This window comes from Neovison vison, chromosome 7 (genome assembly GCF_020171115.1).
Source record: "Neovison vison isolate M4711 chromosome 7, ASM_NN_V1, whole genome shotgun sequence".
Lineage (NCBI taxonomy): Eukaryota > Metazoa > Chordata > Mammalia > Carnivora > Mustelidae > Neogale > Neogale vison.
The window spans coordinates 107,469,847-107,493,285 of record NC_058097.1 but is presented as its reverse complement, the minus strand read 5'-3'; the positions used below and the strand labels follow the sequence as shown (position 1 = coordinate 107,493,285).

The 23,439-nt window shown below is 55.3% G+C and overlaps 1 protein-coding gene across 1 annotated transcript in view; it reads left to right on the top strand.

The window, feature by feature from the left end:
- Positions 1-23,439, top strand: part of DSCAML1 (DS cell adhesion molecule like 1) — a 339,836-nt gene that overhangs the window by 258,209 nt on the left and 58,188 nt on the right. The window contains exons 9-12 of the mRNA XM_044257920.1: positions 1,913-2,191; positions 2,560-2,679; positions 3,567-3,743; positions 23,018-23,217. Of these exons, the coding sequence (XP_044113855.1) occupies positions 1,913-2,191; positions 2,560-2,679; positions 3,567-3,743; positions 23,018-23,217 (776 nt within the window). The remainder of the gene's footprint in view (positions 1-1,912; positions 2,192-2,559; positions 2,680-3,566; positions 3,744-23,017; positions 23,218-23,439) is intronic.

Genomic DNA, 23,439 nt, shown 5'->3' with positions numbered 1-23,439 from the left:
TCAGCAGTAGGCATGGGACCATTACTAGTGTCAGGAGCTTTCCAGATTTCTGGAGAAATCTCATTTGGAGATCCCCAAGACCCAGAAAACCACCCAGAATACTCAGGCAAACCGTAACCCAGGCAGTAGGCAGCCAGAGATTGGGATGGGGAGATCCAGACAAACCGGAGCCCCAGTGGACCTTGATCTGGGCCCTGGGGGGAGCACGCATGATGGGAATAAGAGGGATAAGGGTCCAACTGTGTTTGCCGAGGCACGGTATAAGACTTGGAGCGGCGGGTGGTCACGGCACACTGATGGAGCCCCTGTAGCAAGATGAAGGGTAAAGTGGCAGAGGACACTGGGAAGGTCAGTTAAACACCCTGCTGAAGGTTATGGCTCTCAACCCATCCCTCCTAAATGTCACTTCCTCTGGACCTAGGCTCTTGATCAAGAACTTTCCAAGGGAGCCAAAGGGCTGCCAAGGGTGATTCTATGCCTAACCCCCACCACTCTGCGGGGGAAGCTCCCTGCTGAGCCCGCAAATCCTTGGGGTTCAGGAAGGGCCTTGGGGTGTAGGGAGGGCCTTGGGCATGCCTAGGATGCCACCATCCTCTCCCCCCAGGGCTCGGCCCTGCTGGTGGTCCCTGTGGGTAGGTCTGGGGTGGAAAGCGGCAGGCTTCCCAGGGGGCGGGGTGCTGGAGCCTGGGAGAAGGCCAGAGGACTGTGGACAGCCTTGTAATTTAATTATTTGACTGCAGAAAGGAGATCTCATCTACTGGGTGCTCATCCTTGTTAAGCTAATTGTCTGTCTCCTTCTCTCTCTTCCCCCACTTGCTGGGGAAGTCGCTGTGGCCTAATTGAGTTATCATGAAGATAATGGCTGATGCCCTAGCCAGAGCTGAAAAAGGAGGATCCCTCTCACAGAGGCTCAGGCTCCAGACAGGCCCCTCAAGGGCGAAGATGTGGGCTGTGGGGTGGGCTGGATCTCTGGGCGGGGAGGGAGGCTGTGCAGATCCCGCTCAGCCAGATGAGTGGCACACTGGTTGTCTCACAAAGGACAGGGCTCCCTCTCTGCTCCTCCCTGCCACGCGAGGGGGCTCACCGATGAGATGAAAGAGTCTTTGGGTGGGGCGTGTCTGGGGTTTCTTGGAGAGGCATCGGGCAGCACAGAGAGAGCGTGGACCCTGAGAACAGGGACACCAGGTCTCAATTCCTTCTGTCACCTCTTAGGAGCTAGATGGCCGAGGGCAAGTGACTTCTCCATTCTAAGCCTCAATGTTCTCATCTGTGAAGTGGGAACGGTTAAGCTACATCATGTTATTGGGGAAGGATTCAGGGTGCTAGCACATGAAGACTATGGGCAGGGCTGGGGTGGGAGATGGGAGCTCTGCTGGAGGAGGCCAGCAGACAGCATCCTGGCTTTCAGAGGCACAGCTGTGGGGCAGGAGCTGGGGACAGTCTCAGTGCCCACCGTCACACTCACACAGTCCCCCACGCCCGACATTGGGGCACAGCACCCCTGTCGTTCACAGGTCCCAGAGAGCTAACATATCTTTGGGATGAGAAGGTGGCCCCGGGCCATTGAGGAGCAGCAGGGGAGTGAGGGCAAAAACCGAGCAGCGTCCGCAGGCAGATGGGAATCCAGGAACACAGCATCATGGCAGGGACAAGTCTGAGGGTCAGGATTAATGCAGGCCCATGAACACCCTACACAGAGACAGTGGGCCCAGGTCTGGGAGGGCAAGGGGATGAGAGCAAACGGCCAGGGGCAGCCCCTGTCTGCAGGTATAGGACAACGCACTGGCGCCCTGGGGAATTCTACCCCCAGGGGCAGGAGGGGCCGGAAGGTGAAGCCATGAGGCAGTCCCTGTTGGCCAGGCTGGGGCACACGGGGGGACCTGACAGCATCCCCCCACCTTTGCCTTCCCAGTGCCCCCTCTAATCCAGCCCTTTGAGTTCCCACCTGCCTCCATCGGCCAGCTGCTCTATATCCCCTGCGTGGTGTCCTCGGGGGACATGCCCATCCGCATCACCTGGAGGAAGGACGGACAAGTGATCATCTCAGGCTCGGGCGTGACCATCGAGAGCAAGGAATTCATGAGCTCCCTGCAGATCTCCAGCGTCTCCCTCAAGCACAACGGCAACTACACGTGCATCGCCAGCAACGCGGCGGCCACCGTGAGCCGGGAGCGCCAGCTCATCGTGCGTGGTGAGCAGAGAGGCTGGGGCCGGGGAGTGAGGGCCCAGCCCCGTCGGCTCGCAGCAGTGTCTCTATATTTGGGGTTGGAATCACAGGCTGAAAAACAGCTGGCCTTAACTGAGATCAAGAAGTTCAGATCTCTTGCTTTCCAGGCCCAGACCCAGAGGCCCTGTTCAGTTAGCCACTGGCAGGGTGAGAGCTGGGTCGCGGGACTCCCAGTCCTCAGCAAGACCCCTCAGCATCTTGAGTTCCAGAGCTGCCTCTTCTAAACGTGACCATGGTGCGGGCAGGGCTGGCACAGACGAGAAGGTTAGAGACCACAGAAGAGCATTAGAGACAGATGACTGATTTCTCCCTAACCGTCCCTCTTCCCACAGTGCCCCCGCGATTTGTGGTCCAGCCCAACAACCAGGACGGCATCTACGGCAAAGCTGGCGTGCTCAACTGCTCAGTGGATGGCTACCCCCCGCCCAAGGTCATGTGGAAGCATGCCAAGGGTGAGCCCCTGGCCAGCCAGCATTTCCGAGCCCGGTCAGGGAGTGGGGAGAAGGAAGCTGATGGGGCTTGGGCCCGTTTTCCCACACACAACTCCTACCCTTGGGTGGGAGCTCTAGGTGGGAGTCCTGGGTTCTAAGCTTTCTGGGGATCCCAAGCTGTACTCGCTCTGGACGTTGTCCTCCGCCGCCCTCGGGGATCGGCAGACTGGGGACAGCTAGAATGCCGACTCCAGATTTCCTCTAGTCCCCACAGACTGACCTCTCCCCTCCTCCATCCAGCCGTAGAACTCAGGGTATGTCTGCTTTCCCCAGACCTCCCCACCCTGCTTGGGATCCCGGAACCTCCTAGGCCCCTACTCTTCACCAAACTATTCTGGGATTGCCGTCCTTCTTGGAGCCTAACATCATCCCAAGGACACAGTTGGTATCTGACCAAGTCCCATGCCAACCTCTTGTCGTAGGCCGTGTCCATCACTGACACTGGGGGGATGGGGAGGAGACCACAAAGCCCCCCTTGGAAGATGGCTGGCTTCTTTCCCAGACCTGGCCGTCCAAGACCAGGCAGCTGCCATTTTAGGGTTCCTTCTCGCCTTTGCCTGTGGACAAGTGGCCTGAGACAACTCTTGGTCTCCAAGCTCAGCCCTGAGGCTCAGCGCCAGGGCAGGCTTTGAGCTGAGGTCCCCAACTCCACCCCCTTACCTGTGAGCTGGGGCAGGGTCAGACCTCTGTGAGGCCTTCCAGCCACCCAGAGGAGCACTTTGGGAGTGCTGCAAGATAGCCCTAGGTCAGCAGGAGAAGGATGTCAGGGTGTCCGTTGGGGCACTCCAACCTGACCCAACTTGCGTGCTAGCCTGGGCCCCAGCCCGCTAACAGCTGCCTCCTTCCAGGGAGTGGGAGCCCACAGCAGTACCACCCGGTCCCCCTCACCGGCCGCACCCAGATCCTGGCCAACAGCTCACTGCTGATCCGCCACGTCCTAGAAGAGGACATGGGCTACTACCTCTGCCAGGCCAGCAACGGCGTGGGCACCGACATCAGCAAGTCCATGTTCCTCACCGTCAAGAGTGAGTCCTACCCGCGCACGGCGCTCCTAGTCCCCCGACCACAGGCTGGGGCCCATCTCCACACTTGCCCAGCGGCCACTGTTCCATCTGTGAGCGGGAGGCAGGGAGGGTTCCTGGCCAGAGGTGCGCTTGGGACACTCAGGTGGGAGACTCAGACTCCCTGTGACCTTGGCCAAGTCACCTCATCTGTCTAGGTTCCAGCATCTTCCCCGTACTAGAGGTTCATTTCCAGCCCACCCTCCCCCACCAGACTGCTTGAGGAACACAGGAACTGATCATGGGAAGGGGAAGATATTTGGGGAAAGTCAAAAAAGCACCAAGACTCATCTGTGACTTCTAAATCCCAGAACAGAGCTGGCCTCATAGGCTCAGAAGCCCAGAATATCCTGGAATTCTGTTGAATCCCGTGCAGATATTCCTACCAAATAAGACTATCCCTTTAGAGTCTTGGGGTCCGTATCATGGGCCCGTGGGGAATGGTGTCAGAGGAACAGTGTCCATCTGACCCTGTGTCAGGAAACGGACCACGGGCCATGCGGGACAGGGGTGAGAGCCCGTGTTTTAACACCCGACCAAAGCCAGGTGGGAATCTAGGCACCATGTTGTCATTGTTGTGACCTTGATGAGTTTGCTTGACCTTGCCATACATACCTCATTTCCCTGGTAGAGAACCATCCCCGTTCTGTTCTGCGTCAGGAGTGAGTGCAATGATATGTGGAGAGCAGCCCGTGTGACACCGGCATCCAGCCAGCCATCAAAGGCTTACCAGTATGGCTATTGGTACCGGCCGTCCCTGCAGGGTCGGTGTGGGAATGACTGCCGAGGGCAGTGCCCGGTGTGGGGTCCCTCCTGGAAGAATCCGAGCTTCTTTATTGCTTGCCAAAGCCCGTGTTCAGCTCCGCACCAGACAGGGAAGCCCCAGCGATCGATGCGCGGGGAGCTCCGGGCGCCGGAATCCCCGCCCTGGGGAGCCGCTTCCCTCACACTATCAAAAAGCACTTTGTCCTTAATAAAACCAGGCAATCAATCTACATCCCTCAGCCGGGGAGAACTGCGCTAATTCCGCCTGCGTGAGGTGAGAGGGATCTAGCAGGCACCTCGCGGAACTGTCCCTGGAATCCCATCCTTCCCGCCCCCGTCAGCAGCGGGGATGAGCCCAGACCTTTAGTCTTTTTTATCTTCATGTTTGTCCTTTGCTCTTTCTTCTCGAAGCCAGGGGATTCCACCACAGAAGCGTGGCTGTGGCTTTGCGGCCCCCGGGGTATGGGATGAGGGGGGATACGGGGGACCTGGTGGCCAGGAGGTGGGCTGTGTGATGTCCCTGACATCCTGGAGGGACCCGGGGCAAGTCACCTCGCTCCTCAGGCCCCACGTGTTTCCGGCGGCGTCTGTGCTGCGTGGCCCAGGCAGCTGAGCAACAGCCCGAGATGCTCAGAGGAAGCCCATTTTGTAAATTCAGGGCAGCCCTGTAAGCGTGTGCCACACGGAATCTCTCTCTCTCTCTCTCTCTCTCACACACACACACACACACACACACACACGAGATGTCAACGCTGGGCCCCCTCTTCCCGAGGAGCTTCTTACCACTCCCATCACCTGTGGGCACAATCTGGACCTCGTTCCCTCCTCCCCTTGCCCTCGACCTATTGTCAGCCACCTTGTCACTCGCCTTTGCTTCCTTCCACAGCAAAAGGCACACGCACACACACGCCTTTCTCACATCTGCTCCGTCTCACAGACACCTCGGGTCATATTTTCCCGCTCGCCGCACCTCCCTCGCACTGCCAGGGACACGGTGTCTCTCCACACCTCCTCACACAGCCTCTCCCCTGCTGCCACCACCCTCAGCCGATGGGCTGTCTTCCAGCTGTGCTCTCTCCGACCGCCTCACACGCCTGCGCTCCTTAGATGGCCTTTCCCTGACACAATCCCTCGGCCACAAACGCCCCCTCGCATACCAGCCCCGTACTCCCTGGTGACCCGCCCGGCCATGCTAGGGGACCCCCCGCACCACCCCGAATGACAGCAGGACAGGAGGAGCAGGGCCGGGGCATTGGAGGCCTGAGGGCAGCCGAAATGGAAAGGCTGAGCAGGGCACGGCCTCTCTCTGGGGCTGGAGGGTCTGCCGGCCCTTCTGCAGCCGCCTGGACCATGCTACACAGCAGCCAGCTGCCGGAAGAGGCTCCCGAGACAGTGGGACGGGGGTGGGAGTGGGCACTGGGATGGGGCACAGAGGCTCCCGATTTTCTTTGGGAACTTCTTCCACTCCGGCTCCTGACGTGTTTACGCAGGCATGTTGCTCTAGGTTACCAACCCCCAGCTGCTCCCCTTGCTCCTCCTCCCCCCTCCCCGGTGCTGCTCTGTCCTTTCCTCCTTCATTCCCTCAGCCTTCTCCCATCTTCCCACCCTGACTTCAGTGGAAAGGGCACAGGAAGGTAGGGAAGAACCTTCAGGACCCAGGCGCGTGCGTCACCCGTCAGGTGGCTGGGGACACGCCATTCCTGGCCATCCCTTAATCCATCTCAAACACTCACCACCACCAAAGCTCCCCTCACCCACCTGCAGACCTGGCCACAGGAACTGCCATTCCAAGGTCTCAGAGCCAATGTCAAGGCTTGTGTCGACGCACACTCAAGGAAATGTTGACCCAATATGGCACCACTCTGTCAGACCTCATCCTTTCGTGAACTCTCAGAAGGCAAACTGGCCCTCATCCCAGATAGTAGCCAGATAGAAGGAAGTATAAACATCAAAGGGACGCACATCATAAAAAGCATCCAAGTGTCAAAGTGGACATTTGTGGTTGGTTTCTCTTAAGGAGTGTCTGTACCATTGGCCCCTATGGGACTTTAGAACCAGACGGGTCTGGGTTCAAATCCCAGCTCTGCGACTTGATAGCTTTGACGTCTTGGACCATGATCTCTGCAAGCCCCAATTTCCTTCTCGATAAGTTTGGGATTAGAATACTTTTTACTCATCAGAAAGGATTACATGAAACACGGGCTTAGAGCAATTAACGTGATATGTGGCACCAAATACACATGCAATAATCGTTAGTAATCGTTCGTTTGGGGGGCTGAAAATCTAGTGATGAGTCCGACAGAGTTGCTGTTTTCAGAGAATTTAGAATCTTGAGGAGGAGGTAGACATCTACCCCAAACAACTATTATGGACCAAATGACAAGTGCCTCACAAGGCAACAAACAAGGCGATACAAAGAGAATCAGGGAAGTCAATTTTGACTTTGGGGTGAATGAGGAAGTGTCCAGAAAAGCTCCACAAAGCAATAGTCTCTAAGTACGGATTAACCGACACGAGGATCTGGCAGGAACCAACAGCGACAGATGTCATTCCATCCTGGAGGGAGAAGCACAAGGGCGTGAGGCAGGGCAGTCCACGAGGGTCACCTGGTGAACTGGGAGCTTCAGTGTCTGGTGGAGACTAAGGGAGATGGACAGGGAGCACGAAAGGTCAGGTGCTTATGGGCTCTGGAAGCTAAGCCCTTTCTTTCTCGGTAGCATTGACTTTTGATGTCAGGCAGCAAACTAGAGTTCCAAGTGCTCAGGGGTCTGGTGGGAGTCAGAATTCCAATGACCCTTGTAGGCAACTAACCAGGCCTGACTGAGCCCCCCATGGCTCCCTGGTCCCACAGAGTACTGGTATGAGCTGAGCCCATGATTGCCTGAGCTTATGGCCCTGCCTTGCCACTGTCACAGGCCAGCACGTAATAACTTAGAGAGCTCTTCCTCTGCCTGGCCTGTAAGTTCAGCGGGTAATAAGTTGTTTCCCAAGAAGGTAAGGCACTGGCTCAAGGTCAGTGGGTGATACAGTCCCAGCTGAGACAGGAACTTCCCTCTGTGGGCTCCAGGTTTGGTAGGAAGTACAAAGACCCGGAGTCAGAAGGTGCCGGCTCCAGGTCCGTGAACCAGCCACATATCCGAGAGCTATCCCCTTCCTTCTCTGGGTCTTGGGGTGCGCCTCTGAACAATAAGAGTCCTGTTCTAGAATCCGGCCACTAACTGACCCCAAGGTTCTTTCCAGATCAAACAATCTATGGTTTTCGCAGTGTCCATGGTCTTTTCAGGACATCAGACCTCCTCCCAGGACTTGGTTGAAAGTAAATATAATTAACAAAACACCACAACCAGCTACCTTTTATGTCCCTTTGAAAATGAAAAAGAGAGAGAGAGAATGACCAAAAGGAGGAGAAAGCAATCCTTCCTCCAACTGGCACACAGGGAAAAAAAAAAACAAACCATCTTCAAAAAGAATGCTTTACGGAGAGGCAGGTGAAGAGCCAGGCTGCTTAGTCTGGGACGCGAGGGGCTGGCTGTGTTTTGATGTCGTCACCATGGCGGTGGCTCCCTGGACTCAGAGGCCCTCTTGTGCCGCCGGTTACCTGATTAGACAGGTTCTGTTATATCCCCCAGACTCTCCTTCGCTTTGTAAATGCTCTGTCGATTGGGCCGAGGCAGAACCCATGGCCAATTAAACCCACAAGGGCTCTTTGTTTGGTCTGAGTTTTGATTTGTTTGTTTAGCAAAATGTCAGGCCAATTAAAGCCAGATCCAAGAGCCCTCTCCTAGCACACATCCAGCTGCCGAGTCACTGGGAGGCAGGAAGCAGGAGGCTGGAGCCAAGTGGGGACTGGAGGAAGGGAGGGGCCCACGCTAGGGAGGGAAGTCCCGGGCCTGGGTAGACGAGGTCACCGGTACAGAGGGCAGGATACAGAGCCTTGGAAAGACAACCGTGTGTCCCATGACCCAAGATGATCCCAATTTCAAATTTGCCCAAAGGGCATTCTTGCTTTTCAGACAGGACCAGCCCCTTCCCTTGCACCCAGTAACTGGGGCTCCTGCTCAAAAGGGCTTCTTCTGCCCTCATCAACCCCTGTCCCTCCCACAGGGCAAGGGGTCCATGGCCAAAGGAAATGGCTATCCAGAGCTCACAAACCCCTTTCTAGACCACGTTCCTGGTGCCCAGGGAATTCCCTACCCAAATGCCCCAAGCCGATTTCTAGGATCTTCTGCAGTTTTTTTCCCCAATCTGTCCTCCCAAGGAGGGGCCCTACCACCAGCGTGACCCCTAGACTGAAGAGATGGCTATTTTCAGGACACCCAGAGGGAGCCTGGATGTGTGGTTTGGAAAGCACACACACATACTTGTAAGGGCCCTCTGGGCACATGAGAAGAAACAGGTACAAGGAAACCAAGCCGCTGGCCCAAGGTTTTCCTCTGCGGTCCCTGGTGGTAGGGCCTGTCTCCTTACCAGACTGGAGCTCCCTGAAGGCTGGGCCAGTCCTCCCTGCCCTCGTGGGAATGCCTGCCTCTGGCACCCACCTCGGCAGTGGTCTCTGACCACTCTGGCCTGTCTTGCTGGGGACAACAGGCCGACTGACCCCAGCCCTAGATCTGGGGCTGACGCTGACCGTGCCCTAGCCGGCGAGTTTAGTGACAGTACTTAGCCTGTCCACCCCAGGGCTGGTCCTCAATCAGCCTCCCCTGCCCAGCCTCAGGGCAGCGGAGGGAGCCCCAGCCCTGTCTGTGCCAAGCCTGGAGACTCTGCAAGCCTGGGGCCTGGCCTCCCGGTCCCGGGTACCCAAGGGAGCGAGGGAGGGGAGGAGGGAATGAACCATTGCCATGATTTCCATGGCAATGATTATCCAGCTGGCTCTTTGGCCTTATTGATTTTTAGACTTCATAGAATACGGAGCTGCGCTTTCCCTCCTGCTTCATCAAACAGGGATGAGCAGAGAGGCTGGACATAGCGTGTCTCCAGGCCAGGCTCCGTCCTGCTCTCCCCAGCGCCAAATCCTCCCAAAGAGGTCTGCAACCACGGGTCCACCCAGGCTCTCCCCACCCTGTGCAGGATCCAGGGACACCAGAATGAAGGGATGGCTTGGGGGACAGGAAGGCCCCGTGCGAGGAGACAGAAGTCCTGATCTCTTGTCTCAGTATCTCCCTCTACACACTGAGTAAACGGGGGCCAGTCACTTTGTCTCCCCAGACTAAGTTTGCACCTCTGCCAAGAGAAGTCCCTCTCCCTCTGTCCCCTTCCCTCAGCCCGGAAGACAGGAACAGATCTCAACAAACGGGCCATCTTCTGCTGTTCTGATAGAGACCAGGCAGGCATGTGTTACCAGTTCTGGAACCTTGCTTTCAGAAGCCAGAGCCCTCGGGGTTTCGAGGGCTAGAGATAAAGGCATGTTCAAACAAAGGCACGTGGGTGATCTTCCCTCTGGAGGCCACCGGTGTCACCAGAGCATGTCACATCCGGTGTCACAACCCAGCCCCAAACCGGTCCTTTGTACAAGGTTTCAAGGTAGAATAAAAGTCTCTGTGTGGAACAGCCCCCTTTCCTGGCCCCTCCTTGCCTCTCCATGACAAGCCAGGTCCCCAGACAAGCTGGAAGGGACAGCAGGAATGACCCTGCCTGTGTGACTTCTAGTCCCAATGTGAAAGTGCCTGTACCTGGAGACATCTTGGCCCCAGGCTCACTGGGGCCCCTAGCTTCTGGCTAGAGGCTTTAGGCGGTGGTGGCAGGCAGTCCCCATGACCACGAGCACAGGAGAGCATCCAGATGGCTCTGGGCTCTAAGGTGTCCTTCAAAGCCTTCCTTATGTTCAGCTCCAGCAGTTCTGATGAACAGAATTTTGTGCATCCTATATGCAATCAAGGAAAAGGTGCAGTAAACATTCTGACACACAAGGGAGTGGGGGTTCTCACTGAGTGGCCCAGTTTACTGGATGAGAAAACACAGGCAAGCAGGAAGCAGAAGCAGAGCCTCCAAACCCTGCCCTAAGTTAGGAGCCTTGGTTGTGTTTGGAGACCCTCTGGATGGTAGAGGCAGAACAGATTTTTAGATCAGTCAACTGGCAAACAGGTGCTTCCTGGTTAAATCTCCACTCCTGCCCCCCAGGAACTCAGAGACTAGTGAGGAAGCTGGAACCAACCTTCAGGAAACAAGGCAGGATCACATGCTAAGGGGTCTGGCTCTAAAAGTGCAACGTTAGATCAGGGATGGAAAAACCCAGCGCCGACAAATGTGGTCAGAGCTTTCTAGAGGAGTGAGACTTGAGCCTTAAAGAAGAGGTGGCAGAAGGAATAGCATGAGCAAAGGCACTGGGGTAGGAAGCCGTGTGGGAGGCCACGGGGAGAACCTCTAATGAGAGGGTGGCAGCCCAGGATTAGGGAGAGAGCGTGTGGAAATAGCGGCGGGGAAGTCTGCACTGATACTAGGATCAGGAGCAGGGAATGGAGGGAAAGGGGGAATCTGAGGGTCATTAGGAAGGAACAAGCACCAGGCGTTGACGATGCCGCGAACATGGAGCCGGGAGAGCCAAGGTTTGAAGCTGAGTTGAGCGGCACCATGGGGTCACCAGCAGAAGCGCAGCCGATGAGGATGGAGAAAGGTGTGTTCGCTTCGGCCAGGTCCAGGCAGGATGACAGGGTCCTCTGGGGGAGCGAGACACTGGCTGACACTCTGCCAGGATTTTTGCCTAGAGCAGCGTGGTCGCGCTGGCACAGTCCTCACGCCCCATGGGTGACTCTTGAGTCATCGTGTTTAGCTGGCAGGTGTCCTGTCCTGGGCCAGAAAGAATGAGACCAATGGACAGACTGGAGAATCCCTCAAGCCCTGCCCCCACTCCATCCCTGCCCAGCCCTTGGGGCCTCCAGCCCGGGAACACCAGGCTTCCGTCTGACCTCTCGGGTCTACGGACACTCGGGATGTGGTGGGATTGATTCTAAAGATTCTCTCCTGTTCGTGTTTGCTCGTGTGCTGGCCTGCCGCTGTCCACTCGTCATTCAGTAGTCACAGAGCCCCCCCAACTGCCTCTCCCTGGTGTCGGGGGTAGGGGTTGAGTACGTGGGGCCCCAGCACGCTGGCGCACCTGCTTGCCCACGGCCAGCCTGGGCCCGGGGTGGGAGGAAACGGGGAGGGGGCTCCCCACGGCGCAGGCAGAGCAAAGCGCACACCGCCTCCCACCTCAGGAAGCCCCCTCCAGCTCCGTGCAGGGAATCGGGGAGCGGTCCTCCCTGGCACTCGGCACGAAGACCTCTCTCACACCTGGGATCCCTGTATAACTTTGGGACGTGCGTAACAAAGTCCCACAGACCAGATGGCTAAAAAACCCAGAAATGTGTTCTCCCGCCCTGCTGGGAGGCTAGACACGCAAAAATGCAGAAGTCAGCAGGGCCGTGCTCTGCGTGCGGACCCCAGGGGCGCGAGCTTCCCTTCCTGCTCCGGTCTCTGCCTCACCTCACACTTCTCCCTGTGCATCCTCACACCAGTTTTCCTCTGAACCCGTCCCTTCTGAGGACACCAGTCCCATTGACTAGGGGCTCACCCTGCTCCAGGAAAATGTAATCAAGATATAAGCTAACACCGCAACTACAAAGACCCTATTTCCAAATAAGGTTCCATGCACAGGTACCATGGGTTAGGACTTGACTATGTCTTCGGGGAGCCACAACCCAATCCATAACAATACCTGGGTGATTATACGATAACTTCACGCTTTCCAGGACTCTGACGGCTGAAATGGCATCCCCTCCAACATCCTACAACTGTCCTTGTCTAAACGCAACAAGCAGAAACTCCTGTGCACGGAGCTCTAGAGCCGGGGGTCAGCAAACCGGGCCTGAGGTCAAACGTGACCAGCTGCCACTTTTGCTGGAAAGCAGCCTTGCCCATTCTTCCTGTCTTACTGCCCAGGGCTGCTTTTAGGCTACAGTGGCCGGGCTGAGTCATCTTAACAGAGACCTATGGCCTGCAACGTCTGAAATGTCTACTGTCTGGCCCTTTACAGAAAGACCCTGCTGACCCTTGCTCTAGGGGGTTCCCAGCAATGTCCCAGAAGGGCCTCTTCCCAGTAACTAGATGGTGTTACCATCCGCATGCTGGTGTCCGGTAACTTCAGAGTGTTCTCTCATCTCTAACATGGGAATAAAAATACCACCCACCTTCTCGGGTGGTGCGGAAGAGGAGTGGGGAGAATTTAATGAGATAATTCATGTAAAGCATGAATCTAGGTGCATGGCAGAGAGCAAGCATTCCGTCCATGGTGGCTATTTTTAAGATTAGTATCATTTTCCCAACATTCTGGGGAGAGAAGAGGGCCAGAGGCAGGGGAGAAGCGGGTCCCCGCCCTGACTTGAGAATACGCCTGGAGTATGGGCTTGGACTGATTGGCAAGCAGCCGAGAACTGACTGACCCCATTTTAAAGCTGGAGAAAGTGAGGCCTGGTGAGCGGGAGGGTCTCTACAGGGACCACCCCGGAGCAGAAAGCAGGTCTGTAGTCTGAGTCTCAAAGACCCCGCCCTTGGAGACCCTCACCCCAACCCCCTTCGCACACACGTACCCACCCACCCCACCCCACCCCACACGTGCAAACACACACACACACTGTTCTTGCCAGGTGTGCCCCCCCAATACACACACACAGGCAGTGGACAGCAAGGGTCCCATGGGGACCCGCCTCCCCAGGCATCTCCCCACCACCCCTCAGAACGAAGCTGATTGCTTGCATGCAATTTGAATTCATCTCATGCTTCAGGTGGAGCTTGGCTAATCAGGGGAGACGTGAAGCCGAAGTGGGTCCAATCAAATTAACAACGCCGCGGCCCTGGCTCTTTAAGAAGGGAGAAAACAAAGCAGAAACCAGAAGGCACCCCCGCCCCTCCAACCAGCTCTTCCCTGGGGAAGCCGGAGCTGCTGCCTGGCTGAGCTCAGAGGACTGCCACCCACCCCACCCCAGGCCCAGCACCCCGTGTGCCAACAATGCCCCTTTGTGGAGGCTTATCTCACTCCGCCAAACAGGGCTGCCGTTCTCCTCACGATCTTGTTAACAAGGAGGAGACACAAGCCTTTGGGGGGAAGGAGGGGAGTCGGCTGCTCTGGGGAAAGGAGGGGCCCCCTCACCTCAAATGGGTACATGTAATCCTTTCCCAAACAAAAGATGAGAGCTTCTGAGCCAGGAGGCTCCCTGCTCCTCTGACAAGTGGGTTTGTAGAGCTCGCCAGAGCCTTCGGGGTCTCAGTTGTCCCCTGGAAAATCCTCTCCCAAGGGGGCAAAGAGGGGGACATCTGGAAAACCATTTTAGCCTGTCCAGAGCATCCTAATTAGTGAAAAGCTCAGCGCAGATCCTCGTGAGGTTTCAGTTAGACTCTCAGAAGGACTTCCCAAAAAAGGGAACTTCTGCCTTGGAGACATGAAGAACCACAGGACTTTGTTGCCCTTGTTCCGATCCTGTTGGCTCTAAAATGGTCCTCCCTGCGGCAGAGGCAGCACCCGAGGGCATGTGCTTAGAGTGGGAGGTAGAACGGTGGCGGGGAGGGGGGGGGTCCTCTGCCCTGTCTGTGGTTCTTCCCCCAGACCACATGTGAGGATCATCCAGGTGTGGGAGGCTTTTAGGGAAATCCGCCGCCAGCCCCACCCTGGACCAACTAAATCAGAGCCTCTGGGCGTGGGGACCGTGCCCTAAGATTTTTTTCTTTTTTAACTTTCCAGGTAATTTGTATGTGTAGCCAGGCCTGAGGACTTCCTCAACCCTCTCCCCCAGACCTCCCACCTAAGAGAGCAGAATAGCCTAACCCCTTGGTCTCCTGGTTTCCAGATCAATCTCCTCCCCGCCGTGTTCACTGCGTTTCTCTTCAGGGACGCTGGGCTCTTCGCGCTCCTCTTCCTGGCTACCTGCGCCCCTGTCCACGGCGCTGTTCTGGCTGGTGTCCCGTTGTGGGTAAAACCATAGGCACCTGGGCTAAGTCCTGCCTCTGCCACTGGCTAGCTGTGTGATCTCGGGCAGTTAACGTCTCTAAGCCTCAGTTTCCCCATCAGCAAAGTGGAAACCAAAACAAGGTTGTTGGGGGATTAAGCAAATTGATGCACGTAGAAGAATGCAGGACAGAGCTGGCCCGCAGGCTGCCCTCAGTCACGGAAAGCCCCATGAGGACCACAGGCTCCTGCCCACAAAGTGGGTGGAGAGGCGCCCCGTGCTTCCTTTCGGAATGCAACGTTCCTTGCCTTTTCCACATTTGATCCGGCCTCTCCCAACCGCCAGTGGCGTCCCCGTCCTATTTCTTCCATGTTCTCCTTCTTGCACATACTGCTTCTCCCCTTTGGGCATTCATCACTGAATCTTCCCTCCCTGGTGACTTGGGGACTTGTCAGAAACACCAGCTGAGCTCCAATCACCAGGCGGAAGAGAGGGAGGGAGACAGAGACAGAAGCAGCCTGACTCACTGCCCGCTAACTGCTGTCCCCAGCACCGTAGCTCCACCTCACCTGGCCTCCTGGCCCCACCACCCCGGCCCCACTCCAGTTTCCAGGCTCCTTCTGCACTCCCCCAGGATTCATCTGCACTACATCATCCCCATCCAGCTCCCCGCTCCTGGGATAAAGCCCAGAGTGGGAGCAAAATCAACCAGGCAGAAGGAGATGTCTGGACCGAAACCAGAGGGAAGGGAGCTCATGACTTGTCAGGGGACCTGGGGCTTGGTCTCCTTCCTGCCACTTACCAGCTGTGTGACCTTAGACAAACCACCTAGCCTCTCTGAGCCTCCACTTCTCACTGGTGATGTTGAAGCTAATAACCCCAGGACACCTCCTTAACAAGAGTAAAGCTCCTCACAAAGGATGTTCCAGGATTATGTGAACTGCACGGAACAGATCCCCTGCCCCCACCCAGCCTGGGAAGTGGGACCCTGAGAAAAGCAACTGGGGGAGCAAGGCAGGGGCCGAATAGACCCAGTTGGCAATCCCCATGGCAGCATCTAGGAGCCCCAGAACCCCCTCTCCAAGCCTGGGGTCGGTCGGAAAGTCTGGGGATGCCAGGGGCGAGCAAGGAAGCAGAGCTGTCTCACGGTGTTTTAAAAATCTATCAGCCTCTCACATCAAATTAAAATGTAAATAGCAGCTGGTCTGGGCAGGACCTCAGGGGTGACAGGAGCCGGCCTGTGAGTAATTTCACAGACGGGAACCGGTTACATCAGATTCTGACAACTGTCTTGTTTCTGAAATTGATTTCCTCTCCCCTCGGCTTGCTGCCCCAGGAGGGTCCTGGAGTGAGGGGAGGGGGTGATTCCGCTCAGCCTGGTGCCTTCCTCCTCTCTGTTGCACCTGCCAAGAAGGCCCCGGCAGAACCAGGAGGAGAAAATCTGAAATTTCTGCGTGGCTGTAAGGCAGTGGCCTCGGTGCCCAAAGGCCCAGCAAGTGTCCTCCCTGCCCTGGAGTGAGTCTAAGCGTGGACCCAAGCAAGGGGACCCAGGGCATGGGTGGGGAACAGGAGAGATTGGTGTCCTGCACTTGGGAGCTTTCTCACAAATACGCTGAGTCTTCCATAGAGAGGCTTCTGTCCTGCGGAGTCTCCCGGCCAGGGACGAGGGTACAAGGACCCTGCAGTAGATGACATGCACCATGCCAGCGAGCCCGTTCAGTGCCCAGAGGAGGGACAACTGCACTGACATGGGGGTATCAGGGAGTCATCTGCAACCTCTACCAGGCTTGCCCCAGTTTGGTCATGCGTAGTGCCAGGCCCTATACTGGGTGCTGGGGCTGTAAGGCTTTGAACGAGACTGGTCCGGTCCACACAGGACTTCCTCCAGGACCCCAGGGAAATGGCCCACCCTCTCCACCTAAAGGGACCATATTGGAAGAAGCTATGTATTAGAGGCGGCTGGTCAACATGGGTCTCCCTGATGCCTCTAGGCCCCGCCCCTCTCTGTTCCCAGGTCCCCAGAGACTCTCCCCCCACCCGCACCCCTCTTTGTAAAAAGAAATTAGGTTTTCCTGGCTGTTAATTGAATTACACTGCAGGAAAGCAGAGAAATTGTATCTCATTAAAGCCTCCTGTGTCCTATTGGAGCACCATGTTGCCTATGTGGCTGCTATTAGCATTTGTCACAGAGGACTCAGCCCTGTGCCTACAATCCCTCCCCTCCTCCCCTGCTGAGCCCCTAAAGCAGCCATCCCTGACACCCACCCTGGGAGCGCCCTGCTGGGGCTGCCCACCACCGAGAAGCCCCAGCTCTTTGGTGATGGCCAAATTCCATTTTCCAAAGCCAGAGACTCCGTGCGTGCACAGCAGACAGACTGCAAGAGGTGTCCGTCCCCCATGACCACAGTAGCAGGGGCTTAGAGAGGGGAGAACTGCCTTCTGGAAGCCTCCGTCTCTTCACTTGAAAAATGGGGATAATAAGACTTCTCATGGTTGTTGCTGAGGGGGGATCATTGAGCAATAAGCCAAGAAGCAAAGCATCCCACTTATTGCCAGCTCCATCATGGGCATCACAGGCCCAGGGAGGCCATGGAGCTTAGTCAGGACAAAGGCTTTGGAGCCAGGAACATGAGCAGGAGCTACTTCACATGAATTGATTCAGTTAATGTCCTAGAATATTGTCAGCACATGGTACATGGTAAGTTTGCAGTCAAAGGTAACCATAAAAGTAAGTGTGTGTGTGTGTATAGAGGAAGGGCACCCTTACTAATGCCTGGCTATGGGGAGATGTGCCTGAGCAACCGCGTCAGGATATTGACATGCAACTGACAGCTGCATCATGTCCCGTGTCTGTGACACCATGTGTGAGTCCATAGTAGAGGTCAGAGTAGAGGCAGTTACGGCAACCGTGTTTGTGACTTTAGGGTGTGTTTTTATCACTGCTGTGTGTGTGTGTGTGTGTGTGTCTTTGCTCCTGTAGGTAGGTGACCAAACATGAACATCTCTCTAGGGAATTCTTGGCTGGTGGGGTGGGGGCTGTAACCCAGAAAGTCCTCTGGTGCTATGAAGCCTTGGTTCTATGACGGTTCAGGTTCAGTTGTGTTTATGACTGTGATTCAGCGGAGCACAGAGACCTTGTGAACCAGAGCAAGAAGCAAAGAGGAGGCAGAGGGAAGAGGAGAGCAGGTGGGGCGGGGCAGTGGCCGCCCTGGACCCCCATCTCTGAGGGGGATGTCTTGTTAAGCCCATCTCTACAGCATCCGAGAGGGCTGGGGCCCCCAGGTTGTGGGCACAGGAGGGCACTGTGGCTCTTAGAGGCCAGGGACAGGGCAGGGGAAGGGGCACAGGGGTAGAGTTCTCTGTTCCGGTGTTGGCAGGGAGACCAGGTAGGGCAGAGAGAAAAGAGGAGGCAGGTTCTCTGCTTCTTGCCTAGGACAGGGTTCAAGATCCTATATGTGAAGAGAAGAGTATGCTGATTCACAGAATTGCCTCCCAAAATAGCCAGATTCCCAGACCATCTTTCCCATCTCTCCAGAGGCCCAGACACCCCCAGGGCCAAAGTCCTCCAATCCTGTAGCAACCTCCTCTACAGTGCCTGAGACTGCCTACCTCTGGTGCAGGAGCTCACTGCCTCCCACCGCAGCCCTCTCCCTAAACAGCAAAAACTACCCGCAGAGTCCTTCTCCACCAAAGAGAAGGTTGGTCCTTCCCCCTTTATCAAAGAACTCTGGTGTCTTGTCCCCCATCCCACTCCCTGCCTGGGCACCCACAGATGCCCGGTTTTCAGCCACGCTTCAAACGGCACAGCGTGAAATGTGCCCATCTTCCTGGTCACGCTTCAGCTCATTAATGTCCTCTGCCAAGGGGAGTGCCCAGATGCAGCCCTCACAAGTCCTCTGGGGCTTGTGCTTGTGACGCTAAAGAACTGGGAACTGGTTCTCCCAGCCTTGCCTTGCCTTACCTTCCTCTCCCACCCAGGTTACAGCTCTCTGTGGTAAGCACCGTCTTCTCCCATCCGACAGCCTCTCACATGCCCTGCTGCTTACTAGCAGTGGGAGCCCTGAGTGGATTGCTTCCCTGTGTGCCCTCAGTTTCTTCATTTGTAAAATAAAGAACAGATGCCCCATACCTATGCTATGCGACAGAAACAAAACATGAGCCATGCAGGTAATCTGAACACTTTTCATTGTCGCATGTTTGAAAAGTAAAAAGAAACAGCTGAGATTCGTTGTAATAGCACACAGTTGACCTTGAACAACACGGGGGGAGGGGTGCCAACCCCCCAAAGCCGTAAAAAAATCCAAATATAACTTTTGGCTCCCCCAAAACCTAACAACTAATAGCCTAGTGTGGACCAGAAGGCTTACCAATAACATTAGCAGTCGATTAACAAGTATTTTGTATGTTGTGTGTGTTCTCAACTGTATCCTTACACTAAAGTCAGCTAGAGAAAATAAAATGTTACTAGGAAAATCATAAGGAAGAGAAAATACATTTACAGTGCTATATACTGTACCTAATTTTTAAAATCCGCATTAAGTGGACCCATGCAGTTCAAATCCATGGTATTGAAGGATCAACAGTATTTTATTTAACTCAATGTATCTAAAATACTAACATGTAGCCAACATAAAATTATCGGTGATACATTTTACGTTATTTCCTTCCTGTGTGTTTAAGGCCTGTGTGTGGCTACAGCACTTCTCAGTTCTAGAGGCTATATTTCAAGCGCCCGGTAGCCTATGCGACTCATAACTGCAACATTGAACATTATCTGGGCTCCGCAATTCTAGGGCTCCATGAGTCCATGGACTAGCCCGGCAAGTTGCATCTGAAGGAAGGCATGTATTTATTTGGTGCTTTTCTTGGACCAGGAGGGCAGGAGAGCCCTGGGGTTTCTCGAGCAGCTGCTGTATGGCAGCCACGCTACATATATGGACCCTATTTGCCCCCATAACAGCTCTACAGGGGAGATGTCCTGTCTGCTTATCACGGGGGTTGAACCTGAGGTTCATAGAACTTGATTCTACTCTGCTGAAGGCTGCACAGCTGGTGAAGACACAAGTAGAACCGATGCCTACCTGGCCCCCAATCCCTTCATGTTGGTTGGGAGCCACAGAAGCAGTTTCCTCTTAGATGGGCTCCCCTGAACATGTTCTGAGCTTTGAGGCTGTGAGGACAGCATTGGATTGTGTTGCATGGTGCTCACTGCAGTAACAGCGGGGAAGGGAAACCCACCCCAGGCCCCAGGTGTGGTTGTTACCCAGAGCTGAAAGACCAAGTGAGATCTCTGGAGTCCCCCTTGTCTCTGGTTGCCCCCATGTCTGTCTCTTTGAACAAACATGATTGGGAAGACTTCCGGAGGTGGGACTGACATGTACAGATGCACAGGTTGTGCACTGCTCAAAGATGCCTAGCCTAAGGGGCAAGTGGAGTCTGAAACCTAGTTCCTACTGCATTGGCCAAACTATGGCTTTTGACACCAGATTACATCCAGCCAGAGGGGTGTCTTTATCATTCACACATGTGTCCTGCACAGGCTAGCACAACCCTTCCTAGAGAGCAGAAGAGGAATGTGTCGCAAGTTTCTTGCTCTGGTATGGAGACTTGAAGTCCTTCTTCCAGAGAAAGACTCTTCCTTTCTCTCTTCTTCCTCAGGCCTCTGACCTCTGACACTTGTCCCTGCTCCCACCCCACGCCCACACATGCACACACACACACTCTTCTGCATGGACATCCCCCAACTCCTCCATGGTCTCAGCAACATCTCAGAAGCCAAACTCCTCTTCCCCGGGAAGGTCTCAGGGCTTGGCCCACCCGGGAGTCCCCGGCCTCCATCTCTGACCATTCACAGCCCCCATGCCCCTGCCCCCACTCTCCTGCATTTCAGTCCTCCAGAACATAAATGGAGGCATCTGCAATGCAAGTCCTGACATGTTGATGTAAAATCTTACTCTATATTCTACCCAGGTTTATACGAGTGAATTATGCAAATCTTTGATGGAAAATATTCCTCCACACATCCTTGAAAGTGTAAAACCTTAGTCAATAATTCATACTTGGATGTCTCTGACTGCAGGCTTTTTCTTCATTATAACTTGCACCTCGTTATTTGTCTTTCACGTTTTATTGTATATCCTGGTGTAATGCTGTGCATTATAAAATTTATCTGCTTCATTATTTGATGAGCCGGGCCCAAGGATTGCAGGGGCTGGAGGGCCAGGGCTGCCCTTGGCGTCGAGTTCCGTATTACAGCAGGCCGACAAGATGGCTGGCTGCACAGTGTGACTTCAGGCACGCCAGACACCGCCCTGCGTCCTCCACACCTGCTCCAGATGTGTCCTCGCCCGGCATCGGGCGTCTCAGGACACATCGTTATAGCCTCATGGCATCTTCGTCCACAGGAGTCAGGTGACCCAGGAAAGTTTACCGGGAAGAACTTTGTCTGAGTAGGTCCTTAAAGCTGGAGGGAAGAGAAATCCTGAGAACACTGGGAGGGAAAGAAAGGGTTAGCCCCTGAAGCAGAGCAGGGACACGGTGCCCCCGAGGGGAGCCAGGGGCTGGCTGCACAGAGGAGACGGGAAGCTTTCTTGCACAGTTGCCCAAGCAGGCCGATGGTGATGGGGTCTGGGAGCTGGGTCTCTGCTCTGCAGAATTCAGTGTGAGGAGGGGTCCTCTCCCCACTGTGGATGGGGGCAGGAAGGTGGAATGGTGTCTGATTCTTACAGTCCGACAGTCAAGCACGACCCAGCCCAGCGTGTGGGCTCCAGGTTGGCAAACAGGCCCTCCCGCGAGGTCAGAGCCACTGGATACTCTGAGAGGCATGTTTTCCCAGGAAGGTAGTGAGGAGAAGGCAAGGGCAAGGACAGTCTTCCAGGTGCATCAGACCCCTTGCCTCTCTGAGGTCTGCCTCTGCTCGAGCAGGTCTCACTGGTTAGGGTATACCCTTCCTTCCCCACAGATGCCCCGCTGTGTCTGGCATGCGTTTCCCCAGCCTCATACTTACCCTTCTGTGCAGGAATTGCTGTTCTCACCGCTACTGTGAAACTTCTTGAGATTTGATGTGTCCTATTCACTCAGAACACAACACAAGGCCTGGCCCGTAATAAGTCCCCCCAAAATGCTTGTAAAACGGCTGGATGGTGCCTTCCCAGATAGTCCTCAGTCACAGTCATCTCTAATACCTCTGTGCGGCACTCTTCAGATCTTCCTCCTTTTCATGTTGCTCACACAAGTGTCTCGCTCCCCTTCCCTTCTCCTCCTCCAGCCTCTCCTCCCAGGCAGGGACCCTGTCTTACATCATGTGTGTCCCCCCACCGCAAGTCTGGCACAGTGCCATGGAATGGCTTAGGCGACCGATGCATATTTGTTGAACCGGATGGAGGAGAATGGGGGCGGGGTTCACAGGCAGCCAAGATCATCATCTTTCCCTCTGCCCCTCTGCTCCTACTGCTGCTGGCCAAGGTGCTCAGGCCCCGAAGAGGGTCAAGATCTAGATGCTTCTTTTCAGGGCAGAAGGGGGGGTCTCCTGATGGCCATCTGGGGCCTTGGTTCCTTCATGATGATTTTCGCAGGTCAGCAGCGAGGGGTGGCGGTGGGAAAGGTCACAGACTGGTTAGCACTGCTGGAGGGACCTTGATCACAGAGATGCTCACCAGGCTTTTCGGTTGCGTTTTGTTTGGAAGAACAGGGGAGTTCCTCAGCGGTTCAAAAAGAGCCAACCAGCCGAGCCAGAGCCATGGAGAGAGCCTGAGCCGTGAACACAAAGCAGAGGCCACCGCGTTGTAGAGCAGGGCTCCTAACCCAGGGCCCAGGGACGCCCCCAAAGAAAGTCCATGAACCTGATTCTAGGAGTCCATGAGTTAGGGTCAGAAAAGAGAGCACACCTTTTCTTCCACCACCTTATAACTGAGATGTAGTATTTCCTTCCGTTTTGAATATAAACAACAAAGCCCAGCAGGAGCAGTACCCGGGGCAGTACCACAGATGTTTCCACACCGCAGTTCTAGCTTGTGGGTCTCCAGACACCCTCCCTGCTCATGGCTGTTCCAGCCTTGTGCTACTGTAACCAGCACTAGATCGCCTTGATAAAGAGTCGTAAACTGTATATATATTGATCACAGACCTACGCCCCTGAGGCAAATAATACATTATACGTTAATTAAAAAATTAAAATACATATATAAATATGGGATATACTATATAAAAAGTTTTCTTTTGAAGGTTTTTAATATTTGTATCACCATACTAGAATATATTTGGTTCCTTTGTAATTCTATGTATGTTGTGCATTTTAAAGCATTCTGGAGAGGGGTCCACGGAATAGGAGAATCCCTGGTGAAGAGAGAGGCCACTCTAGTCACAAGTGGGAGGGGGAAAGGGAGACAGGGGAGTGGGGCTTCCTATAGCATGGCCCCACAATTTTGAGACCTTGTCCCTGGGGCTGAGGCGCTCCGTGGGGCGGGGCCGCGGGGGCGGGGCCTCTGCACAGGGCACAGGCCCCTCCCCCAGCCCGGCCTTCCCCTTACTGGGGCCTCCTGCACCTCCTCCCCTTCCCAGTCCCAGCCATGATCACCTCCCACCCCAACACCACCATCGCCATCAAGGGTCACCCGAAGGAGCTCAACTGCACGGCGCGGGGTGAGCGGCCCATCATCATCCGCTGGGAGAAGGGGGACACGGTCATCGACCCCGACCGAGTCATGCGGTACGCCATCGCCACCAAGGACAACGGCGACGAGGTTGTCTCCACGCTGAAGGTGAGCGACCGTCCCCCGGGTCTCCCACAGTTTTACATCTGTATCTAATGGAAGTAAATGGGGATCTGGGACCCGTCCCCCAACCCCAAAAGGCACCTTCCCTTTCCTGTCTGTTCAGGAACCTCTGCCTTAGAACCGCCCTATGTCTCCTTCCTGACAACCCCACACCCAGTAAATGTGTGCAGCCCTCAGCCCTTCTCCCTTTTCTGGAACCCCTGGTCT